At 34.4% G+C, this 19,711-nt stretch overlaps 3 protein-coding genes across 5 annotated transcripts; all 3 read left to right on the forward strand.

Annotated features, from left to right (window-relative positions):
* The first annotated feature begins 6,858 nt into the window (after window positions 1-6,858).
* LOC141697986 (NEDD8-conjugating enzyme Ubc12-like) lies at window positions 6,859-13,002 on the forward strand. 3 transcript variants are annotated; one of them, XM_074502574.1, is made up of 6 exons: window positions 6,859-7,072; window positions 11,275-11,390; window positions 11,988-12,096; window positions 12,270-12,348; window positions 12,454-12,570; window positions 12,650-13,002. In XM_074502574.1, exons 2-6 carry the CDS (start codon window positions 11,282-11,284, stop codon window positions 12,785-12,787), a joined length of 552 nt encoding a protein of 183 aa, XP_074358675.1. In that variant the 5' UTR covers window positions 6,859-7,072; window positions 11,275-11,281; the 3' UTR covers window positions 12,788-13,002. The 3 variants fall into 3 exon arrangements, with proteins under 3 accessions (XP_074358675.1, XP_074358677.1, XP_074358676.1); XM_074502576.1 differs by lacking the exon at window positions 6,859-7,072 and adding an exon at window positions 10,281-10,518; XM_074502575.1 differs by lacking the exon at window positions 6,859-7,072 and adding an exon at window positions 10,559-10,582.
* Window positions 13,003-13,766: 764 nt separating this feature from the next.
* On the forward strand, window positions 13,767-15,291 carry LOC141697554 (hydroquinone glucosyltransferase-like). The gene has a single exon (XM_074501977.1). The coding sequence runs from the start codon at window positions 13,870-13,872 to the stop codon at window positions 15,289-15,291; it is 1,422 nt and encodes a 473-aa protein (XP_074358078.1). The 5' UTR covers window positions 13,767-13,869.
* A 1,662-nt stretch (window positions 15,292-16,953) lies between these two features.
* On the forward strand, window positions 16,954-19,426 carry LOC141697370 (hydroquinone glucosyltransferase-like). Its single transcript, XM_074501698.1, has 2 exons — window positions 16,954-17,181; window positions 17,948-19,426. The coding sequence occupies exon 2, from the start codon at window positions 17,981-17,983 to the stop codon at window positions 19,424-19,426; it is 1,446 nt and encodes a 481-aa protein (XP_074357799.1). The 5' UTR covers window positions 16,954-17,181; window positions 17,948-17,980.
* Window positions 19,427-19,711: the final 285 nt, after the last annotated feature.

Below are 19,711 nucleotides of genomic sequence, written 5' to 3' on the forward strand. Positions count from 1 at the left end.
TTAAAGGTCTCCACCTGGCCATCTGCTCTAATCTTTCTTTTGTATACCGTATACATAGATTCCATTTCGGATTTCATGGTACTTTGCCATTTCTCTGAGTCAACACTACTCATAGCCTCATTATAGGTCACATGGTCGTCTTCATCGATGATTGACAACTCATTGTCATTCTCAATGACAAGGCCATAATACCTCTCAGGTTGGCGAGACACTCTCTCTGACCTACGAACGGGCTGTTCCACAGAAGGTTGTTCAGTCTGAACAGGTATTTCCACTTGAACCGTAGTAGTTTGTGCTTCTTGAACTTCATCAAGTTCAATTTTGCTCCCACTGTTTCCTCCAATGATAAACTCCTTTTCCAAGAAGGTAGCATGTCTGGAGACAAACACCCGATGATCGGTGTAAAAGTAATACCCTAAAGTCTCTTTAGGATATCCCACAAAACTACATTTTACGGATCGAGATTCCAGCTTATCTGGGTCAACTTACTTGACATAAGCTGGACATCCCCAAATCTTAACATGTTTAAGACTCGGTTTCCTTTCTTTCCATATCTCATATGGAGTTTGAGGAACAGATTTGGAAGGTACCTTATTCAGTAAATATGCTGAGGTTTCCAATGCGTAACCCCATAGGAATACTGGAAGATTCGCATAGCTCATCATGGACCGAACCATGTCTAACAGAGTTCGATTTCTCCTTTCAGATACCAATCTGGAGGAGTCCACTGGGAGACTATACACTTTTCTTTGAGATAATCCAGAAACTCTCCATTCAAGTATTCACCACCTCGATCTAATCGAAGAGTTATAATACCTTTTTTTGGTTTGTTTCTCCACTTCATACTTATACTTTTTGAATTTTTCAAAGGCTTCAGACTTGTGTTTCATCAAATACACATATCTGAATCTAGATCTATGATCTATGAAAGTAATGAAGTACGAAAATCCACCCATGGCTTACGTAGACATTGGTCCACATACATCTGTGTGTACCAATCCTAGCAAATCTGCAGCCCTCTCTCCATGTCCACTAAATGGAGATTTGGTCATTTTACCCAATAGACAAGACTCGCATGTAGGATATGATTCAAAATCAAAGGGGTCAAGTAACCCTTCCTTATGCAATGTCCGCAGTCTATTTTCACTAATATGACCAAGTCTGCAGTGCCAAAAGAAAGTGAGAGTAAAACAGAACGAAACGATAATTCTTATAAATTCCACAGTCTTGATCTACGACCACACTTTGCCAGTAGCCGACATCTTATTCTCATTCTTATTTTCATATACCACACTTTGCCAGTGGTCGACATCTAAAGTTCAATAATTACGCGTTCTTAATAGGTATCTAAAGTTGCACACTTGTGCGCCTAATAAAGGTATCTAAGGCTAGTTCCGGAATTATAGCGTAAATTACGAAGGGGTTCAAAAACGTAAATATTGGGTTTCAAAAGATTCTCGTATCTTATTTCTTACATAGTTCGAAACAAAATTCTTTTATCTTATACGAAATTCGAAAATCAGAGTATCAAATTTTTTTCGAAAATAAAAGTAAGTCAAAAAGTTCTTACCTCAAAGCCTGACCAGATATGAATTTACTCTTTTTGACCCTCTAAATGATGTTTTTTGAAAAACACGAAACACGAAAGTTGTAGAGAATGAAAAGACCTTTCTGAAAAGTCTAGGATCACTGAATTCCGACTTACGATAAATTTCCTACGAATTTTACAAGACTTCTAAATTTTATGACTATAGGCCTACGAATTTTAATGATTAAAACGAGGAAGACGAGTAGAATGTTTTTATAACGATACAAAACCCTATTTCTTAACCTACAAGTTATCCATATTAGAATTTGATCCAAATTTTAGGCCCATAAATCTAATTCAATTTTAAATCCTAATCCTTATCTAATTTTAATCTTTTTCTATTATTCAATTATTAATCGATTTCTAAAAATTACAGGATATTACAATAGTGATCTCAAAGGATAATCTCCCCCTAAATCATTAGATGATAAGGGTTGTTTGAAAAAGTTCCATATGCTTTAGTAATTGGATCTATAATGTGTGCAATAATATGTACTTGTCCTAATGTTTCGTATACTTTGAGCATAACGAGAAGATACCGGTCTAATCCAGGTGAGGTTCACTAGATAGTTGTCAAGAATATTCTTTAAGTACTTAAACAGGACTAAAGATTTATTTTTGGTGCATGGAGAAGATAGGGAACTGGTTGTAAAGGGTTACACTGAAGCTAGTTTCTGAACCTAATTTTTGGATAGACAAGGATGATTATTTGTCTATGTCTGGTTTATGTTTTGTCTAAATATAAGTGATGTTAGATGGAATAGTTCACAACAAGAACATTGATGATTCTATAATGGAAGTCGAATATATTTATGCTTTTAAAACATCCAAGGAGACTGTTTGGGCATGTGCTTAGGCTATATCACCTTATTAATGAGATTAATGATCAAGAAGATATATATGCAAAGTGCATAGTAATGATAATATTGCAGACCCACTGACTACGACTTTGTCGCAGTAGGAGTACGACGGTCGTACTAGTTCCATGAGTATTAGATACATGGGTGATTGACTCTAGTGCAAGTTGGAGATTGTTAGTGTTTGTGCCCTAGAGACAACACTATAATGTTTTAGTTTAAGACATATGGATTATTAATGTTTATGTTCTATAGATTATTCTCTTTATAATTTATTATGTCTTAATTTACTGTGATATAAATGTTATATTAATAAATATCCTTGGAATATGATTTGAATTTTATATCTCTAAGTATGTGACCTAGAAATGAGATTATTAGAATAATATTAATATTCCTAAAGGTCCCTAGTCGAGTATTATTATTAAGGGACAATAATAATAAATTAAGAATGGTGTGTTTGTTGACTGATGATCACATCTCATTGATCATAGGTATAATGATACTAAAGTCAAAAATACAGGTAGATGTAAATGTACATGGTGCTGGACAGACCCAATGTGAGATTTTACATGTCTATTGTGTCATAACTAATTCTCACCGTGATAATGATGTAATGGTCCTTAGACTTGAAATCATTATATTTTATACGATTAATGTACGTTGATTACATTAAAAGTTACCTTTGACCGAGTAATGATAAAAGTGTATTTTGGGTATATTATGAATCATATGATAAATATGAATCGACCCCAGCATGGGGTTGCCGCCCCCGAAAAATGAGTTTCGGGATCCGCTCTAACTTTTAAAATAATTTTGAAGATTTAAAAATATTTTTGGAAACGTTTGGAGTAAGATTGATTTAATAAATAAATCATTTCTAATATATTAGAAAAATATCTGAATATTATTACTTAAATAATATTCCCATAAAGAATTATTTTTATAAAAATAAATGAAGTAAAAGTTTTGAAACTAATACTTGAAACGAATAATAAATAACAAAAGATATACATATACGAAAGTAAGGACTTTAAATCATTTCTACATGTAGAGATCTAGAGATATCGATAAGTCAAATCTTCATGTAGGGAACTAGAGATATCGATAAGCCAAAAGCCTATGTAGAGAACTGGAGATATCGACAAGTCATTCTAAATGTAGAGAACTAGAGACCTCGACAAGTCAAAGACACATATGGAGAACTCAAGATATCGATAAGTCATTATACTTATCGATATGTGACATCTCTACAGAACAAAAGAGGTCTCGACAAACTATCTCAAAATTCAGAATGCGGACAAATTCAATATTCAAGATTATCAGTCAACAAATAATTCTATCACTGAATTGGGAATACTACAAATGCAGTTTGAAGAATTCAAGATAAATGGGTATGATTCACTGGACAAAGAAGGGTCACAGATCTACAAGATTCTGCACAGATTTGCTAACACTAAAAATGGAAATAGACAAAATAGTTTTAGAAAATGTGTTAGTACATTTTAGTGCAAGTTTTGTAAACCCGTGTTGTTGGTCTATAAAACATGCACGAGTCCTTAGTTTATAAATTTCAAACAGATCTGGAAAACTATCTTGGATTCTCTTTCAAGATATATAGTTCAGTTCTTATTTCTAAGAATACAGATTTGTAGCAAAATAAATTTGATTAATACAATCAAGTGAGTTTTTTATAATTTGTTTGTGCGCATGCAGTTAAATATTTTATCACTACAAGCTCATATCTGCTTTGTTCAATTATAAGCCAAAAACTTTCAAAGTTAAATAAAATTCAAGAAAACACATTCACCCCTGTGTGTTATATTCCACTGCACTCAATATCTAACAGATTATAAATTCAATTCTCTACAAATACTTCAAAGTTTTTAATCTCGGGCCCATATTTTACATGAGTTACCAACTATCTAGAAATAAGCGAAATCATGTTGTTTTTAAAACACGAAAGTACCAAATTTTAGTACTCACTATAAAATTATACAACTATTTTTTAAATTTTATGTAATTAAATCTTAAATAACTCAAATTAAATTCTAATCTCTTGGTACATTCAATTGTCGGGTAACTTTTAAATAATCGTATTAATAAAAATTAACATTTTAGATTTATATAAGTAAATAACTAGATGCAAAACTATAACTATACGGTGAAATTTCGGAATTACACTTAATTCTAACTTTTGAACTACCTAGTTTAACAATATTATTTATTATATTTTGATTTGTATTTCATACGAATTAAGAGTTTCAATTTTAGGCAAATAATAATTTGATATTGTTTTTAATTTTGGGTTCGTGCTTCGCACGAGTTACCAACTAGTCATGGAGTAATGAGTAAAATTATAAATTATACCTTAAGTTCAATTGAGTAATTAAAAGACGAACTAATAGTGAAAAACTCGACTTTTTCTGAACTTGGCTCAAATTCGACTTAACTCGATTTTCATGAGCAAACACTTGTTAGACTCTGGTTTCTATTCGGTTATCAAACTCAACTCGTTTTGTTTTAAGAAAATTTGACACTGACTCGAGAAATGGATTGAGGTACAAAATGGTCCAAAATATCACTTATGAAAATTATGACCCAAAATGTCACTTCACCATGTTATAATGTGTAGCGTTTGCCTAACAATACTTTATATAACGTTTTTCATGATTTTTGTCTTTTTGGTTATTATGAATTTGTTTTGATATATTGTTTAGGGGCCCGGAATCACCACTTTTACGTTTTCAATATTTTTTTATTTTATATTTATAAAATTTAAGAATATACCATATTTTAACAATTTTTAATATTTTAGGGTTTACCGATCCCGTTTTGGGTTTTAAAAATATTAAAAAAATAAATTAGAAAATGGTACACTAATTTAGGGTTTAGTATTTCTACTTTAGGGTCTTTATGCCCTTAAAACCTAGAGCCTAAACCCTAATTTAATATTGGGTTTAGGGCCCCCTAAACCCTATAAATAAAAAATGTAAACTTTAAATTAAATAATTTTTAAATTTAAGGATATATTTAATTTAATAATTTTTTAACATTTTACGGTTCATCAACCCCTTTTTGGGTTTTGGAAACAATTTAAAACAATTTTTTTTATTTGTTTTAGGGTTTAACAATTTTGTATTCGGCTTTAAAAATATTTTTTTGTAAAACAAAAAGCATGTATAAAACACTATATGAAATAGTATTTTGGAGTTAAAATGATACATAATGTAGAGTTTGGTGCCAAAAACTCTACTTAGTATCACATTTTGTACATTTCAAGAAAAAGAACATAATGCTACACATATTTTGGACTTCTTGCTTAAATGCTAGACAATATATTTTTCATCGTCTTGATTGGAACCAGCCACCCAACTAAACATCCACCGTCTCAATTATTATAATCATTTTCATTGTTTAATCATTTTAACCTTTTAATCATTTTCACTCTTCCATCTTCTCTTTTATTTTATTGTTTTTCAAAATTTCGAATAAATATTTTATATGGGTGTGATCTAATCATTCTTTGGTGAGATTTTTCTTATACCTTGTTATCAAGGTTGTCCCAAATTTTTTTGGATGTCAGTATGTTTTGTTTAAAGTATTTGTGTTTGTTGGTTTTGGCTCCGCTTGAAATGTTTATATGGTTTTTTAGCAGATCTGGATTTTTTGCATTGAAACTGAGACGGTGGTGAATATCACAAGTGCTTACTTTTCACAACAAAAGATTGTTCATAGTTTGGGGGCATTTGTTCCTCCGGTTTTAGTTGATGTAACTAAAAATTCTGAATATTGGGCTACAGATGACATTAATGTGAAGGTCAATTGTGATGTTGCTATCTTCAGGTTTGGTGTTGGCTGGATTGCTGGGAAAGTTATTATAAGCCTTTTTATTTCAAAAAATATTATTCTATTTGTTAAGCAATTTGAAAACAAGACGACTACTTGTTTAGTTCGTTTATTTGTTTCCCAATCAGGTTGTATTATCAGTTCGGAGGTCTGTTCCGACTGTTTTTTAGTATTTTAATGAATTCATTTTATTTTATTTGTAAAAAAATGCTAGACGATATTATGCCTTGTTGTAACATTTTAAGCTTTTTAAAATGACATTTTAAACTAGGGTATTGTTCCCCGACAATCGTGTGTTAGATAAATTTTATCTAACATATTACTCGAGGGGCGTCGGATCTATCTTTTAAGAGCCCAAATTTAAGGATTAACATTTCGCGGATATTTTCCGCGGAAGAGCCGAATGCTAAAAAAATTTCCTTAAATCTGGGACGTTCAAATATTGATCTAAAGATTCTGAATCAGTGTGTTAGATATGGCTTATCGGGCAGAACTATTAGACTCCTGCATCCAAAATGACATTTAGGGGCTATGTTCGGCTTCTGATCATGGCCCCCGGCCAGGTGTTGGGAGAATAAATAAAAATATAGGTCCCCAGACAAAAAGGTGCAGTAATTTCTGTATCTATCATCATAAGCTTTCGTACTCCGAGGAGATTCTTCCTCATCCACTCTATTATATTCCTCTTCTACAATTTTATATATACAAACATTTTAATTATATCCAAGCTCCATACCCAAAACCTCTAATCTTCCCTCGCCTATTCATCCACCAACAGGTACTCCCTCTCCCTCTCTCTGCCTCCCTCCCTCCCTCCCTCTCTCTCTCTCTCTCTCTCTCTCTCTCTCTCTCTCTCTCTCTCTCTCTCTCTCTCTCTCTCCTTTTTGGGTTTTAATGAGATCGGTTGTTGGTGCATATACACACATATTTTATGCTTTCTTTAGGCTTTTATCTCTTTGTTTGCAGTTTTGTTAATTCTGGTCTTGTGGGTTGTTTTTAATTGTTTTTATTTTCTTGCCATGCTTTAAATTGGGATGTTATCTTGAGTAAAGCTAATACTTTTACTGAAAATTTGGTTTAGAGTTGTGATATTGATCAATTTGGGGCATTCTTGATATAAGTTGTAGGACTTGTGTACATTTGATTATCTTGTTGCTTGCTTTCATATCTTCTACCCTGAAAATTTGTATAATGTGGTAGAAGTTTTATTTTGTTTTTTTCTTGTCTTCGTTTCGCTATACTTATGTTATCCGTAAAGTACTTGAAACTTATTTTCGACTCTTGAGTTGTTCTAGGGTACTTAAATGGATATTTGAGTATTTGTATATGTCATCAGTATACATGTGCTTATCACCAGTTTTTAGTCTTACAATTTGATAATGTAAGGTTCCAGTAAATTAGCAATGCTCTTTAGTCCTTCGTGTTTAACTTTATAGCTATTTTATTGAGACTGGAAGTTAAAATGGATAGCTCTAGGTATCTTATAGAAATTTAGGTTATAATGGATCTAGGTATAGAGCTATAAAATCTGAAATTAGAGGTCATAAAATGTAAATTAACGGTGATCAAGTGAGACGGAATCTTGACCTTTGTTGTCTTCCATCCTCATTGAGATACATATCCTACTATCTGCTATTATTAATTCAATTGATTGCCAAGAACAAGCTTGTGTCTTAAATTTAGGGTTGTCACATCTTGCTCCAAGTATCTGACATGCTAGAAATCTGAATGTATTACTTGATATTTTTAAAAATAGCAACAAAGGGAATCTAGCCTTTGCAATGAAAGTGAATTGTTGGTGTCGTGGACAAACACACTATTCACAACGTAGGGTTTTGTCATTAGCCCTCAGAGAACTAACATACGAGTTAGATGGTCGAAGTACATACCAAACTTTATGCATTAGACTGATTGGATCACTTAAAGTATGTTTGGATTGAGGGGTCGAAAGCTTAAAAACCGAAACCATGTTTGGGAAGAAATAAAAAATGCAGGGTTGGGTTTTCAGAGGTTGGTGAGGGTTAGTAAGGAGTTGTAGTCCAATTAAAAAATGCGAGTGTTTCAACAAGTGTTATGAATGGTTACGTGCTGATCTTCTGCCACAACCGTCCTACCATATCTGTTTGATTACTGTCTTATTTCTAGTGTTTTGTTTCAAGTTTTACTTTTTAATCTTTTCTTATATTTATAAAATGACCCCATGATGGTCACGTGGGGTCCTTTATTTATTTTACTTTTTTATTACATTTTCTTTTTAATCATATACATAGGTGTTTGTTGTTACTTGTTAAAATTTAGAATGATTTAGTGTTATTATTATTCAGTTAGTATGTATCATGCGATTAATTAATTTTTTAATTAATGAATCACCACTCACATATTTGCATTTGTATTTCATTTACTTAACATACTGCTTTTATAAATTAATTCCTCCTTTTTTAATTGAAGTCATTTTCAGTGTTTTGTTACAATTTTTACTTTTTTATCTTTTCTTATATATATAAAATGACCCCATGATGGTCACATGGGGTTTTGTATCCATTTAACTTTTTTATTACATTTTCTTTTTAATAATATACATAGGTGTTTGTTGTTACTTGTATAAATTTAGAATGATTTAGTGTTATTATTATTCGGTTAGTATATATCATGCGATTAAATAATTTTTTAATTAATGAATCACCACTCACATATTTGCATTTGTATTTCATTTACTTAACATTCTGCTTTTATAGATTAATTCCTCCTTTTTTAATTTAAAATATTAATGCTGGAAAATTTATGATGTAACGAATACACGAAAATAAAATTAACTTTTCTAAGTTGTGTATTAAACTATAATTAGCAAAGTTTTAAATTTTTTATATATTGTAAATTGTAAATTTTAGATTTTTAAATTTTAAAACTTGTTTTTATTTTACTTATATTTAATTTTTTAAAAACATTTAGCCTTTTAGTACCCATCCTCGTATTCCATCCCTTCGTCAAATCCAAAGGATTGAATTCCTCTTTACTTAATCCTTCCATCCATGTAAGGTAAGGGTTCAACCCAACCTATCCTTTCTTTTCCTCACCTAACCTTCCCTCCCCACACCAATTCTGAAGCCAAACACACCCTTAGAGCAAGTCCAATGGTGATGCTTAAAGGGGTGCTATTTCTATATTATAGCACCCAAGAGAAAAATTCTACTCCAAAGGAGTGCTAAACATGGATGTAAAATAGTAAAATGTTATCGTTGGTGCTAAATATAGAGCAAACTAGAGATGGCGCTTTAGTTGCTACATAAGCATGCAAGTGCGTAGATGGAGAGAAATTGATTTTTAAAGTAATAGTGACAAATATAATTGTGTATTTAAAGATAGATTGTTGAAATATAACTATTTGGAAGTGTTTGGTGTGATTTTCAAACTATCCAAAAATTACCCATCGGAGCACGAGTTCTATTTTAACATCAAAATCAGACTTTTTGATTACAAAATATAGCAATAGCTATATGTAGTTTAGAAACACCAATGGACTTGCTCTTAATAGTGATAGGCAGAGCATGTATTTTTAGATTTAAACAGAGTTGGTGTATTGAATACACTTCACTTGCTACTGAGCTGAGACTCCCCGCGCTATATATAACTTGGGGACAGAAGTGAAGAATTATTATATGTGTTGTGTGTTCTTATTAATTACTGTATATATATATAGTGTAGAGATAATAGTGTACTTATCTATGTACTTGATATGTGGGGCTAGTGGATTATTTAATAAGTAGTTTATTTATAGTATGCCCAATTGTTAACGGGCTTAGTCCATTAGGTTAAATAATTAGGGTGTCTATAGTCTATACTCTATATAATATAAGTGATGTAGTCCACATTTATCTAAATTTGCTTATTGGAATAATATTGATTCAAAGTTGTCCTGCGTTAATAAGTGAGTATACCAACGTGCAAGCAAGAAGTGAGTTTGAAATATTTTTGTCAAATTGTTCCAGATATACAGTTTGCAAAGCATGACTCTATTACTCCAGTACTCTACATATGGAAGTTTGTTAAGTGTCTTCATGAACTTCAAATAAAATAGTTTGGGAGACTGGGAGTAATAGCATGTGTGCCTGGGGATGCTGCAAATAGATGTTCTGCAGAATTGGAGCATATACCAAATGAAATTTAAGAGGACTGTAGAGTGCTTAACCGCTTTTTGAGAAGTGTTAGGACAGTGGATTATGCAAGGTGAAAAGCGTACATCCGTGCTAGCAGAGAGTGTATAAGGATCTTTTCAGTGTAGATTTATCTGGTGCCTATATAAGCTCATTGACATACTTTCTTTGTTTTATGTTATATGTGTTATCTTTGGATGTATAGTAAAACCCCTAAAACCCCTAGTACAAATCATTTATATTTTCATGAGTGCGAATCATTTACATTTTAATATTTTCTAATAGTACGTCTTGGTAAAATAAAATAGAATGATAGCTGCTGCTTCTCTAGAATTTGTAGTTTGTACAATGACGATGATCACAATTAATTTTCAGTCATATACAGTACTTAATAGTGGTTACATGTGTGTATATATTGTTTTTAATAATTAGCATGGGTGGATTTATCTCGTGCTATAGCCCTTGTAATTTAGTTACTCCTATTCTAGGATGACATGGTGTAGCTAGAGGCTTCTATTTAACCAATGAGGAAGAGAGCTAAAAAGAAAGAAGACTAAAAGCTAAACCTATCACACATAAGAAAGATTAGGAAATTAGGGTGAGGCTGTACTTCTATATTTGATAAGAAACACAAGGTCTATGTAGCCTTGTTCCTGCTAGCAGCACTCTGTTTTGTCAGATCAGTAACATGACATTATGCTACTAGGTAATGCATGAATTTTGGTGCAAGTATGCGTGGATGCTTAAAATTGTAGTTTAATAGCATGACCATACTTACAATTTTGTTTGAAAATTTTCATTTTTTAATTAGAGGGCACTTTCTTTCCAGGGAAAAAATGATCAGATTGTTCAAAGTAAAGGAGAAACAGAGAGAACTTGCTGAGAATTCTGATGGTAAGCCTCCGGCCAAGAAGCAGAGTGCTGGGGAACTACGACTCCACAAAGGTAGTTGATTGTGATAATATTAATTTATTTTCTTTCAATCCCTAGGAGGGCTTTTTAGCGTGATCTCACTGATTAAAGTAACAGTGTATGCACAAAATAAATTTGATTATAAGATGAAGTATATATGTGTGTACATATACAGTAAATTTATGATTCATGTAATTTTGAAGCATCAGGGTGGGGTTGGTTTCTATGCTTCATTCTCAATGAAGTCTTTTAACTCAAGATTTAAGGGATGCCTATTCTTATCCCTGTGTCAGGCAAACTGTACAGATATGCCTACTCTGGTTTGCTTTGGTTGGGCATATTTTCTTAGTTCTCTTTTAATTAACTTATGGGATGTTCTTTGTTGTTCGAGGTCTACTATTAATTATTATTGCAAGTAATGATTTTTATGTTTTGTACAATTAGAGGGACCTTGCAAATAGGGGTTGTTCTGTGGTTCAGTGAGGAAGTCACTGTAGTAGTTCTTTTTTAAATGTTCTCCTAAAGCTCTTCAGATACCAGATTGCCTATTGAGCAGCAACTGGACTGTCTATTAGCTCAACTGTACGTGTTAGCTGCTATATTTTCTAGTTATATTTTGTTTTCTTGCAGATATAAGTGAACTAAACCTTCCAAAGACATGCAGCATTTCATTTCCCAATGGGAAGGATGATCTGATGAACTTTGAAGTCACAATTCGGCCTGATGAAGGATATTACTCGTAAGTATTCCTTCTCATATTTGTTTAATGGTTTTCTTAATATAACAAGTTAAACTAAAGTAATTATTTGAACAACCTTTGCATTTATCTACATATACCCCCCCCTCCCACGACATAGCTTTTAGAAATTCTGTATGTAACAATGTCTCATCTACTTCAATGCCTGTCGTCAGAGGGGGTTTATTTACATTCACGTTCCAGATTTCTCCCATATATCCTCATGAAGCACCAAAGGTCAAATGCAAGACAAAGGTTAGTAAAAACTTCACACTAGAACCTATGTTTTTGCTGCATATTTCATATCATTTCTCTGAGTTTAGTATATGATGATATCACTGACAAAACAAACTCTTAAAGGTTTACCACCCAAACATTGACTTGGAAGGAAATGTTTGCCTTAACATTCTCCGGGAAGACTGGAAACCTGTTCTCAACATAAACACCGTCATCTATGGCTTGTATCATCTGTTCACAGTAAGTTTTTTTTAATCTTGAAGTTTAAAATTTGGTTTTCATTGCCTTCTATATCACTTAATGAGTTTGTTTTTCATAGGAACCAAACCACGAGGATCCGCTCAATGCTGATGCTGCTGCAGTGCTGAGGGATAACCCAAAGTTATTTGAAACCAATGTGAGAAGGGCAATGACCGGTGGTTACGTGGGAAACACCTACTTTAGTCGATGCGTATAGGTTTGAAGGTAGTAATGTCATGTTATAACGTTTTCGTTACGAATGCCTTAATGATCAAAGTCTGTAAAAAAGAGAGACTGAATGGATGAATCTCTTTAGATGACATTTTGCTGCGCAAGGTAGAAGTAGTTGCACATCCCTGATAAATTTGAGAAAATTCTCTTTGTAACATTCTGCAAGTTTACTTTGCCTATGAATATTATGGAAGAGTTGGATATTTTGTTATGGCCAGTTTACTTTCCGCATGGTTTAGTGCTACTTAATTTCGATATAATAGGAGTTAACCATTGATTAACTATGATTGCTGCTTCTAATTGTTTTTAGAAATATTTTGGAAAAAGGGATAATGGATTTTGGAAGGATTCTTCCTGTCTTCTTGTGTATTAGCACTTCCAAAGATGTTAAAGGAAAGACTCAATAGGATCATATATTTAACACAAAACGTTGGAAAACAAAACGTTGGAAAGGTGTTCGAAACTTGGGAAGGTGAGAAGATTCATGAAGTCAGATTAGATGATTTGGAAATTGGAACTGACACTGGGATTCGGGAACCCATAATAATATGTAAAAAGGTCGTCATGAACCGAAAAATTTAATTTATTTAGATAAATACTTAAAATGTTACCCATTCTTTTTATGTGATCAAGATGACGTCAGGCTATACGCCGTAGCGTTCAATTTTGCTAACGTATACGTGTGCTATTAAAAATGTAACTATACTTTTTGAAAAATATTGACACAAATACAGATATAGATTATTATTAGTACCGGAGATACTTTTGGAGCGTAATTACAAATCTATAGAAATAAATTTTGATACTTATTTTTCAACACGTGAGTTATAACTTATAAGTTACAATATCGCAAACGAAAGTTACTATATCCCAAACAGACAGAAGTTATACTGGTCAAAACTTATTTTCTTTTTTTGTTCTCTTTTTTATTTCTTTTTTTGCGCCGAATGGGAGAAACTTTTCGTCATATAAATGCACACTCGCAGTCTCGCACCCTGTCCAGAACACAACCAACCAAAACAAGATCTTGAGCTCTAGTATCTCAGTTTTCATTCCTCATTACAGAAAATGTTGAGTTCTCAAGAAGTCTGCATAAAACCTCATATCGCTTTCCTCCCAAGCCCTGGTATAGGCCACCTGGTGCCTCTCTTAGAATTCGCAAAACACCTTGTCATCCACCACAACGTCCATGTCAGCTTCCTTGTCATGAACAATATCGACGAGTCGACCCCGGTGATACAAGACCAGCTCCTCAGCTCCTCAGCGCTCCCAGCTGGCCTTCATGTCATTAATCTCCCTCCAGTTAACAACATTTCTTCGGGTGTCGATAGAGAAACAAGTGTAGTCACCAAACTCATTAATACCTGCCAAGAATCTATCAAACACCTCCCTGCAACTCTCGCGGATTTAAGCCTCCCCAAAGCCCTTATTGTTGATATCTTCACCACAGATGCAATCTCGGTGTGCAAAGAGCTAGGCATTCCGGTCTACTCTTTCTTTACGAGTACTACTCAACTCCTTGCTTTGTCTTTCTACCTTCCCAAGCTTGATGAGGAATGCGTGGAACAACTTGAGCTGATCCAAGTCCCGGGCTGTAAATCCATAGACAGAGATGATTTCCCAGCCAACTTATCGAAAATGAAGGATTCTATGGTAAGTTTAACTATGGTTGCTGGGATTTTTGTCAACACATGGGATGATCTAGAGTTGAAATCCTGTTGGCTAAGCGGGATTAATAATGACCCGTTTTACAAAACCCTGAATGCTCCACCTATTTATCCAGTAGGACCGTTGATCAAGAAAGATGAAGCAGCGACTGAATCTGATGAATACATCGTGTCGTGGTTGAATAATCAGTCGCCTAATTCTGTGCTTTTGGTGGCCCTTGGTAGCGGTGGTACATTGACAAGTGAGCAACTCATCGAATTAGCTTTAGGATTGGAAATGAGCAAGCAAAAGTTTGTTTGGGTGGTGAGAGAACCAAATGACCTGAACGCTTGTGCTGCATATTTTAAAGTGGGGAGTGACAAAAATGATGCATTGTCTTACCTGCCAGAAGGGTTTGTGAAGAGGACATCTGGAGTAGGACTTGTGGTGCCCTCATGGGCACCGCAAGTGCCAATACTCCGCCATGAGGCAACAGGAGGTTTCTTGTCCCATTGCGGTTGGAACTCGACACTGGAAAGCATTGTGCATGGAATCCCAATGATTGCATGGCCTCTCTACGCGGAACAGAAGATGAATGCAACCTTGTTGACAGAGGAGATTGCAGTAGCTGTGAAGCCAGTTGCGGTCTCCGCAGAGGCAGGAGGAAAGAAGGTTGTGAAGAGGGAAGAGGTAGCAAGGGTGGTGACATTGTTAATGGAAAGCCAAGAAGGTAAGGTGATGAAGGTCAAGGCTAATGAGCTTAAAGAGAGTGCTGCAAAGGCTTTGCAGTCTGGAGGCTCTTCTTATGACTTGCTTTCTTCAGTTGTGAAGTCTTGGAACTAAACTTTAATGCCATGTAACGGAGTACTAGTTTGTCTTTGTATGTTGAAATAGACATCTGAATTAAAACCACCAAATTTTTAATAATCAATCTTCATTGTCCAAGTTCCTGTTAATATGCTGCACAAAAAAACTCATGGGACCGTATTTTATTTAGAATCTTAAAAAATCCGATTTTTTTAGAAATAAATTTGACATGACTTTTTAAAAATCTGATTGAATAGTGCTTTAATCTAAGCTTTTTTCTATTTATATATTTAACACTATTTAATATTTTATCCCTTAACTATATAGTATTTTGGATACTGAACGAAATATTATCTCAAATAATGAGATTGAGTGATTTATATACCCGGAAAAAAAAAATCTTTCTTGTTGCATTGAATTGTTGTCAATTATTAGCTCCGAGCTTTTATCCGAAATTTTTCGAGCATTTATCGGGGCTAGATTTTCAAGAAAAAATAAACCATTTATGGCATGTTAAATGAGTTAAATCGAGCAAAAAAAAATTCAAAGCACGCTATTAGGAATTTTTTTCGAATCGGATCAAATGCCTGGTTTCAATTTTTCTTGAAGATCTCTGGTTGAACCTATTTCAATGGTAAGAAATGAATTTATGAGCCTTTTCTAAAAGTATATATAGCAAAAATAAAATTAACTTGGTAGCAAACAATAATATTTATTCTATAACACGCTAATCACTTTCATGCACTTTTGATGATTTAATTTATTATAATTGTCGGGAATTGTACATTCAGGTCCATCATTATTATTATCAACGAGAGTGAGATAATCAAATTTTGCCAATTAATTTATCAATATATGACATTGTGTACACACCAAAATTACCATTACCGATGCACGAAAACTTTGTCGGGCAGAACTTTATCTGCACTTTAAAAAACTCGATTTTTTTGAAAATGGATTAGATCGGACTTTTTTAAAAATCAGGCCGGGCCGGGTTGAGCTTTCTAAGAAATATAAGTCTTGTTTTAGGCCGGCGGGTCGGGCCGGATCGGGCTGAACCGAGCTTTATCCGAGATTTTTATTTATATTTTAAAAAAATAATTTAATATTTTATAATTCGAATTATAAGTAGTTTAAATATCGGAGAAAATAATATCTTAATATATCAGATAGAGTAGTTTGGACACCGAAATACATAATTATTGTTTAAAATAATATATAAATAATTATATATACCTTAATTGTTTCTAATATTATAATATAATATTTTAAAAATCATAAAAAGTATTGTATATTTTCAAATTTTATATAAAAAAGTCCGGGTTTTTATCGGGTCGAACCGAGCTTTTTTAAATCCAGACTTTTATCCGGGCTTTTTTAGATTCGGGTTTTTATCCGGGCTTTTTGGGTTTCGCGCCGAACCGGATTTTCGAGAAAAATGGAGGCCAATTTAAGGTCCGCGGGCCGGATCGAACCGGGCCGGGTTTTTCGGACTTTTTTCAGAATCAGATTTCGGGTTTCGGAATTTTTGAAAATCTCCGACGAGAATATCGGTAGATATAATTCTTAAAGTTATTATTAGAATTTAGAAAGATTAACAAAATATTAAAACTATCATCTAGCAAATAAGGATAAAGAAAACTTAAACCGGTTAAGATGAATAGGATACAGAAAGAGTAGAAAAACAGGTAAGGATCTGATTTCCCATCAAGAAAGTGGCAGGGTCCATCAAGCTCCGTCTTATCTGCACTTTCAGTCACCCTAAAGATATTTACTGGACTTATGCAATGAGCTCCACATGACCAAAGGAAAAAAGTTGCAGACTTTTAAGACTTCGAGTTTCTCTCTTTTCTTGAAAAACCTGCAAAACAACCAAAGCTTTGTGACTATTCTGCACTCTTCTTGTACTTCGCCTGCTTCAATTTGGTAACATTTTATTAATCTCAGTTATTACACATGTGATATCATGATACTCATTTGATTGTTTTGTGGGTTTGGTTTTGTTTGCTTGAATTGTTCTGTTGTAGTATCTCTTCCTTTCGGTGCTTTGGAGCATTTTTAGTTTTGCTTCAGCCTTCTGAATATCTACCACCATAATTTTTTTATTTATATAAATTTGTATGCGAAAATTTATATATACTAGCTTTGCATTATGGACGGATGATTCATAAATATGTTTTCTCTTTTTCTTTCAAAGAACTGTGTTAATATTCTAGTTAAAATATTTAGGTTGTGTTCATGGAATATGGACCGGGGCAGAATGTAATGAAATTTGAACTTTTTTTTTTTCGAGATTGGTTTCCTCCTTTTGAAAAAGTGACTCCTTCGTCTCCTCTTAACTGTTCGTTGTTACCCACTAATTATATAAGAGTAGATAGCATATTTGTGGCTGTATTTTAAACCATTTTCAAATAAGTGGTCAAACTTTCACATTCTCAAAAGAGTAAACTACGGTTCGATAGCTCAAGTGGTTAAGAGTTTATTCTCTGTTGTCTCAGATCCCGGGTTTGATCCTGGCTCTTGACTTTTTTGAGAATCCGAAAATTTGGCAACTTTTTTAAGAGTAGTAAACTACGGCCAGGCTATCTACTAGTACTGGATTCTCAATGTTTTGGAAGGGATAGATATCATGTGCACCCTTTTCATTCTAGTGCAAAACATTTTTAAATGTTAACCTTTTGTCTATTATCAGGTTTCAACACTAGCCTATTGCCTTCCCACAGTGATGTCTGCTAATCAAGTACCAAAACCTCATATTGCCTTCCTCCCAAGCCCCGGTGTAGGCCACCTCATTCCTCTCTTAGAGTTCGCCAAACATCTCGTCATACACCACAAAGTCTATGTCAGCTTCCTCGTCATAAACAACGATGAATCCCCAGCAATGCAACACCAGCTCATCCACTCCTCCAATCTCCCCACTGACCTCCATGTAATCGCTCTCCCGCACACTGATGTGTCATCATGTGTCAATGACAACATGAACATTCTCACCCGGCTCACTTATATATGCCAAGAATCATTCAAGCAGCTCCGCGCAACCCTTGTTGAGTTGAGCCTCCCTAAAGCACTGATAATTGATATCTTCGCAACTGATGCATTCTTGATTTGTGAAGAGTTGGAAATTCCGGTCTATTCTTTCTTTACTAGCCCAACTATGTTGCTTGCTTTGTCTTTGTATCTTCCTAAGCTTGACGAGGAAGTCGAATGTGAGTATGTGGATCTCCCTGATTCCATCAAAATTCCGGGCTGTAAACCGTTGGAAATAGATGATTTATTGGGGCCGCTATTGAACAGGAAGGATGAGGAGTATAAATGTTATTTGCGTCATGTTAACAGGTTAACCATGGCTGCTGGGATTTTTGTCAATACATGGGTTGAGTTGGAATTAAAATCGTGTTGGCTAAACGGGATTCAAAATGACCTGTTTTACAAAAACCTGCCAGCTCCACCTGTTTACCTGGTGGGACCGTTGATCAAGCGAGACGAAACAGTGAGTGAATCAGATGAATTCATTTTGTCATGGCTGGATAATCAAGCTCCTAATTCTGTTCTTTTCGTGGCGTTTGGTAGTGGTGGTACGTTGACGAGTGAGCAACTGACTGAGTTAGCTTCTGGTTTGGAAATGAGCAACCAAAAGTTTATTTTGGTGGTACGGAAGCCAAGTGATCATTTGAGCGCTTGTGGCATGTTTTTTAATGTGGGGAGGTACCGTGATGATCCGATATCTTACCTGCCAGAAGGCTTTGTGGAGAGGACAGCTGGAGTCGGACTGGTGGTGCCATCATGGGCCCCACAAGTGCCAATACTCAGCCATGAGTCCACAGGAGGTTTCTTGTCACATTGCGGATGGAACTCAACTTTAGAAAGTATCGCGAATGGGGTGCCAATGATTACGTGGCCTCTCTTTGCAGAGCAGAAGATGAATGCAACCTTGTTGGCTGAGGAAATCGCGATAGCTGTAAAGCCAATTGAAGTGTCAAGGGAAGAGGGAGGAAAGGAGTTTGTCAAGAGGGAAGAAATCGAGACGGTGGTGAGACTAGTGATGGAAGGTGAAGAAGGTAAGGTCATGAGAAGAAAGGCTAATGAGCTTAAGGAGAGTGCAGCTAAGGCATTGAAACCTGGAGGCTGCTCTTATGATTTGATTTCTTCTATTGTGAAATCTTGGAAGTAACAAGCCTAAGGTCAGCTGTTTTTCATTTCTCTGCCGAACTTACAATAACACACATGTGGGATTCAAATTTATACTAATTAATTGCGTTATCACTAGTTTATGTTTTAAGCTCGTATAATGATATTATAGCGATAGATTACAGTAGTAATTAGAAGTAAATCAGTCCAGTTCACAAGTTAGCCTGGCTCAACTTGTTCAAACAAGTAAACAACCAGAGTACAGGGAGTGAAAATGGCAGACATTAGAGCTCCTTCTCGAAACAAACGTTCAGCGTATACCACCGTT

This window comes from Apium graveolens, chromosome 11, assembly GCF_009905375.1.
Source record: "Apium graveolens cultivar Ventura chromosome 11, ASM990537v1, whole genome shotgun sequence".
Taxonomy (NCBI): domain Eukaryota; kingdom Viridiplantae; phylum Streptophyta; class Magnoliopsida; order Apiales; family Apiaceae; genus Apium; species Apium graveolens.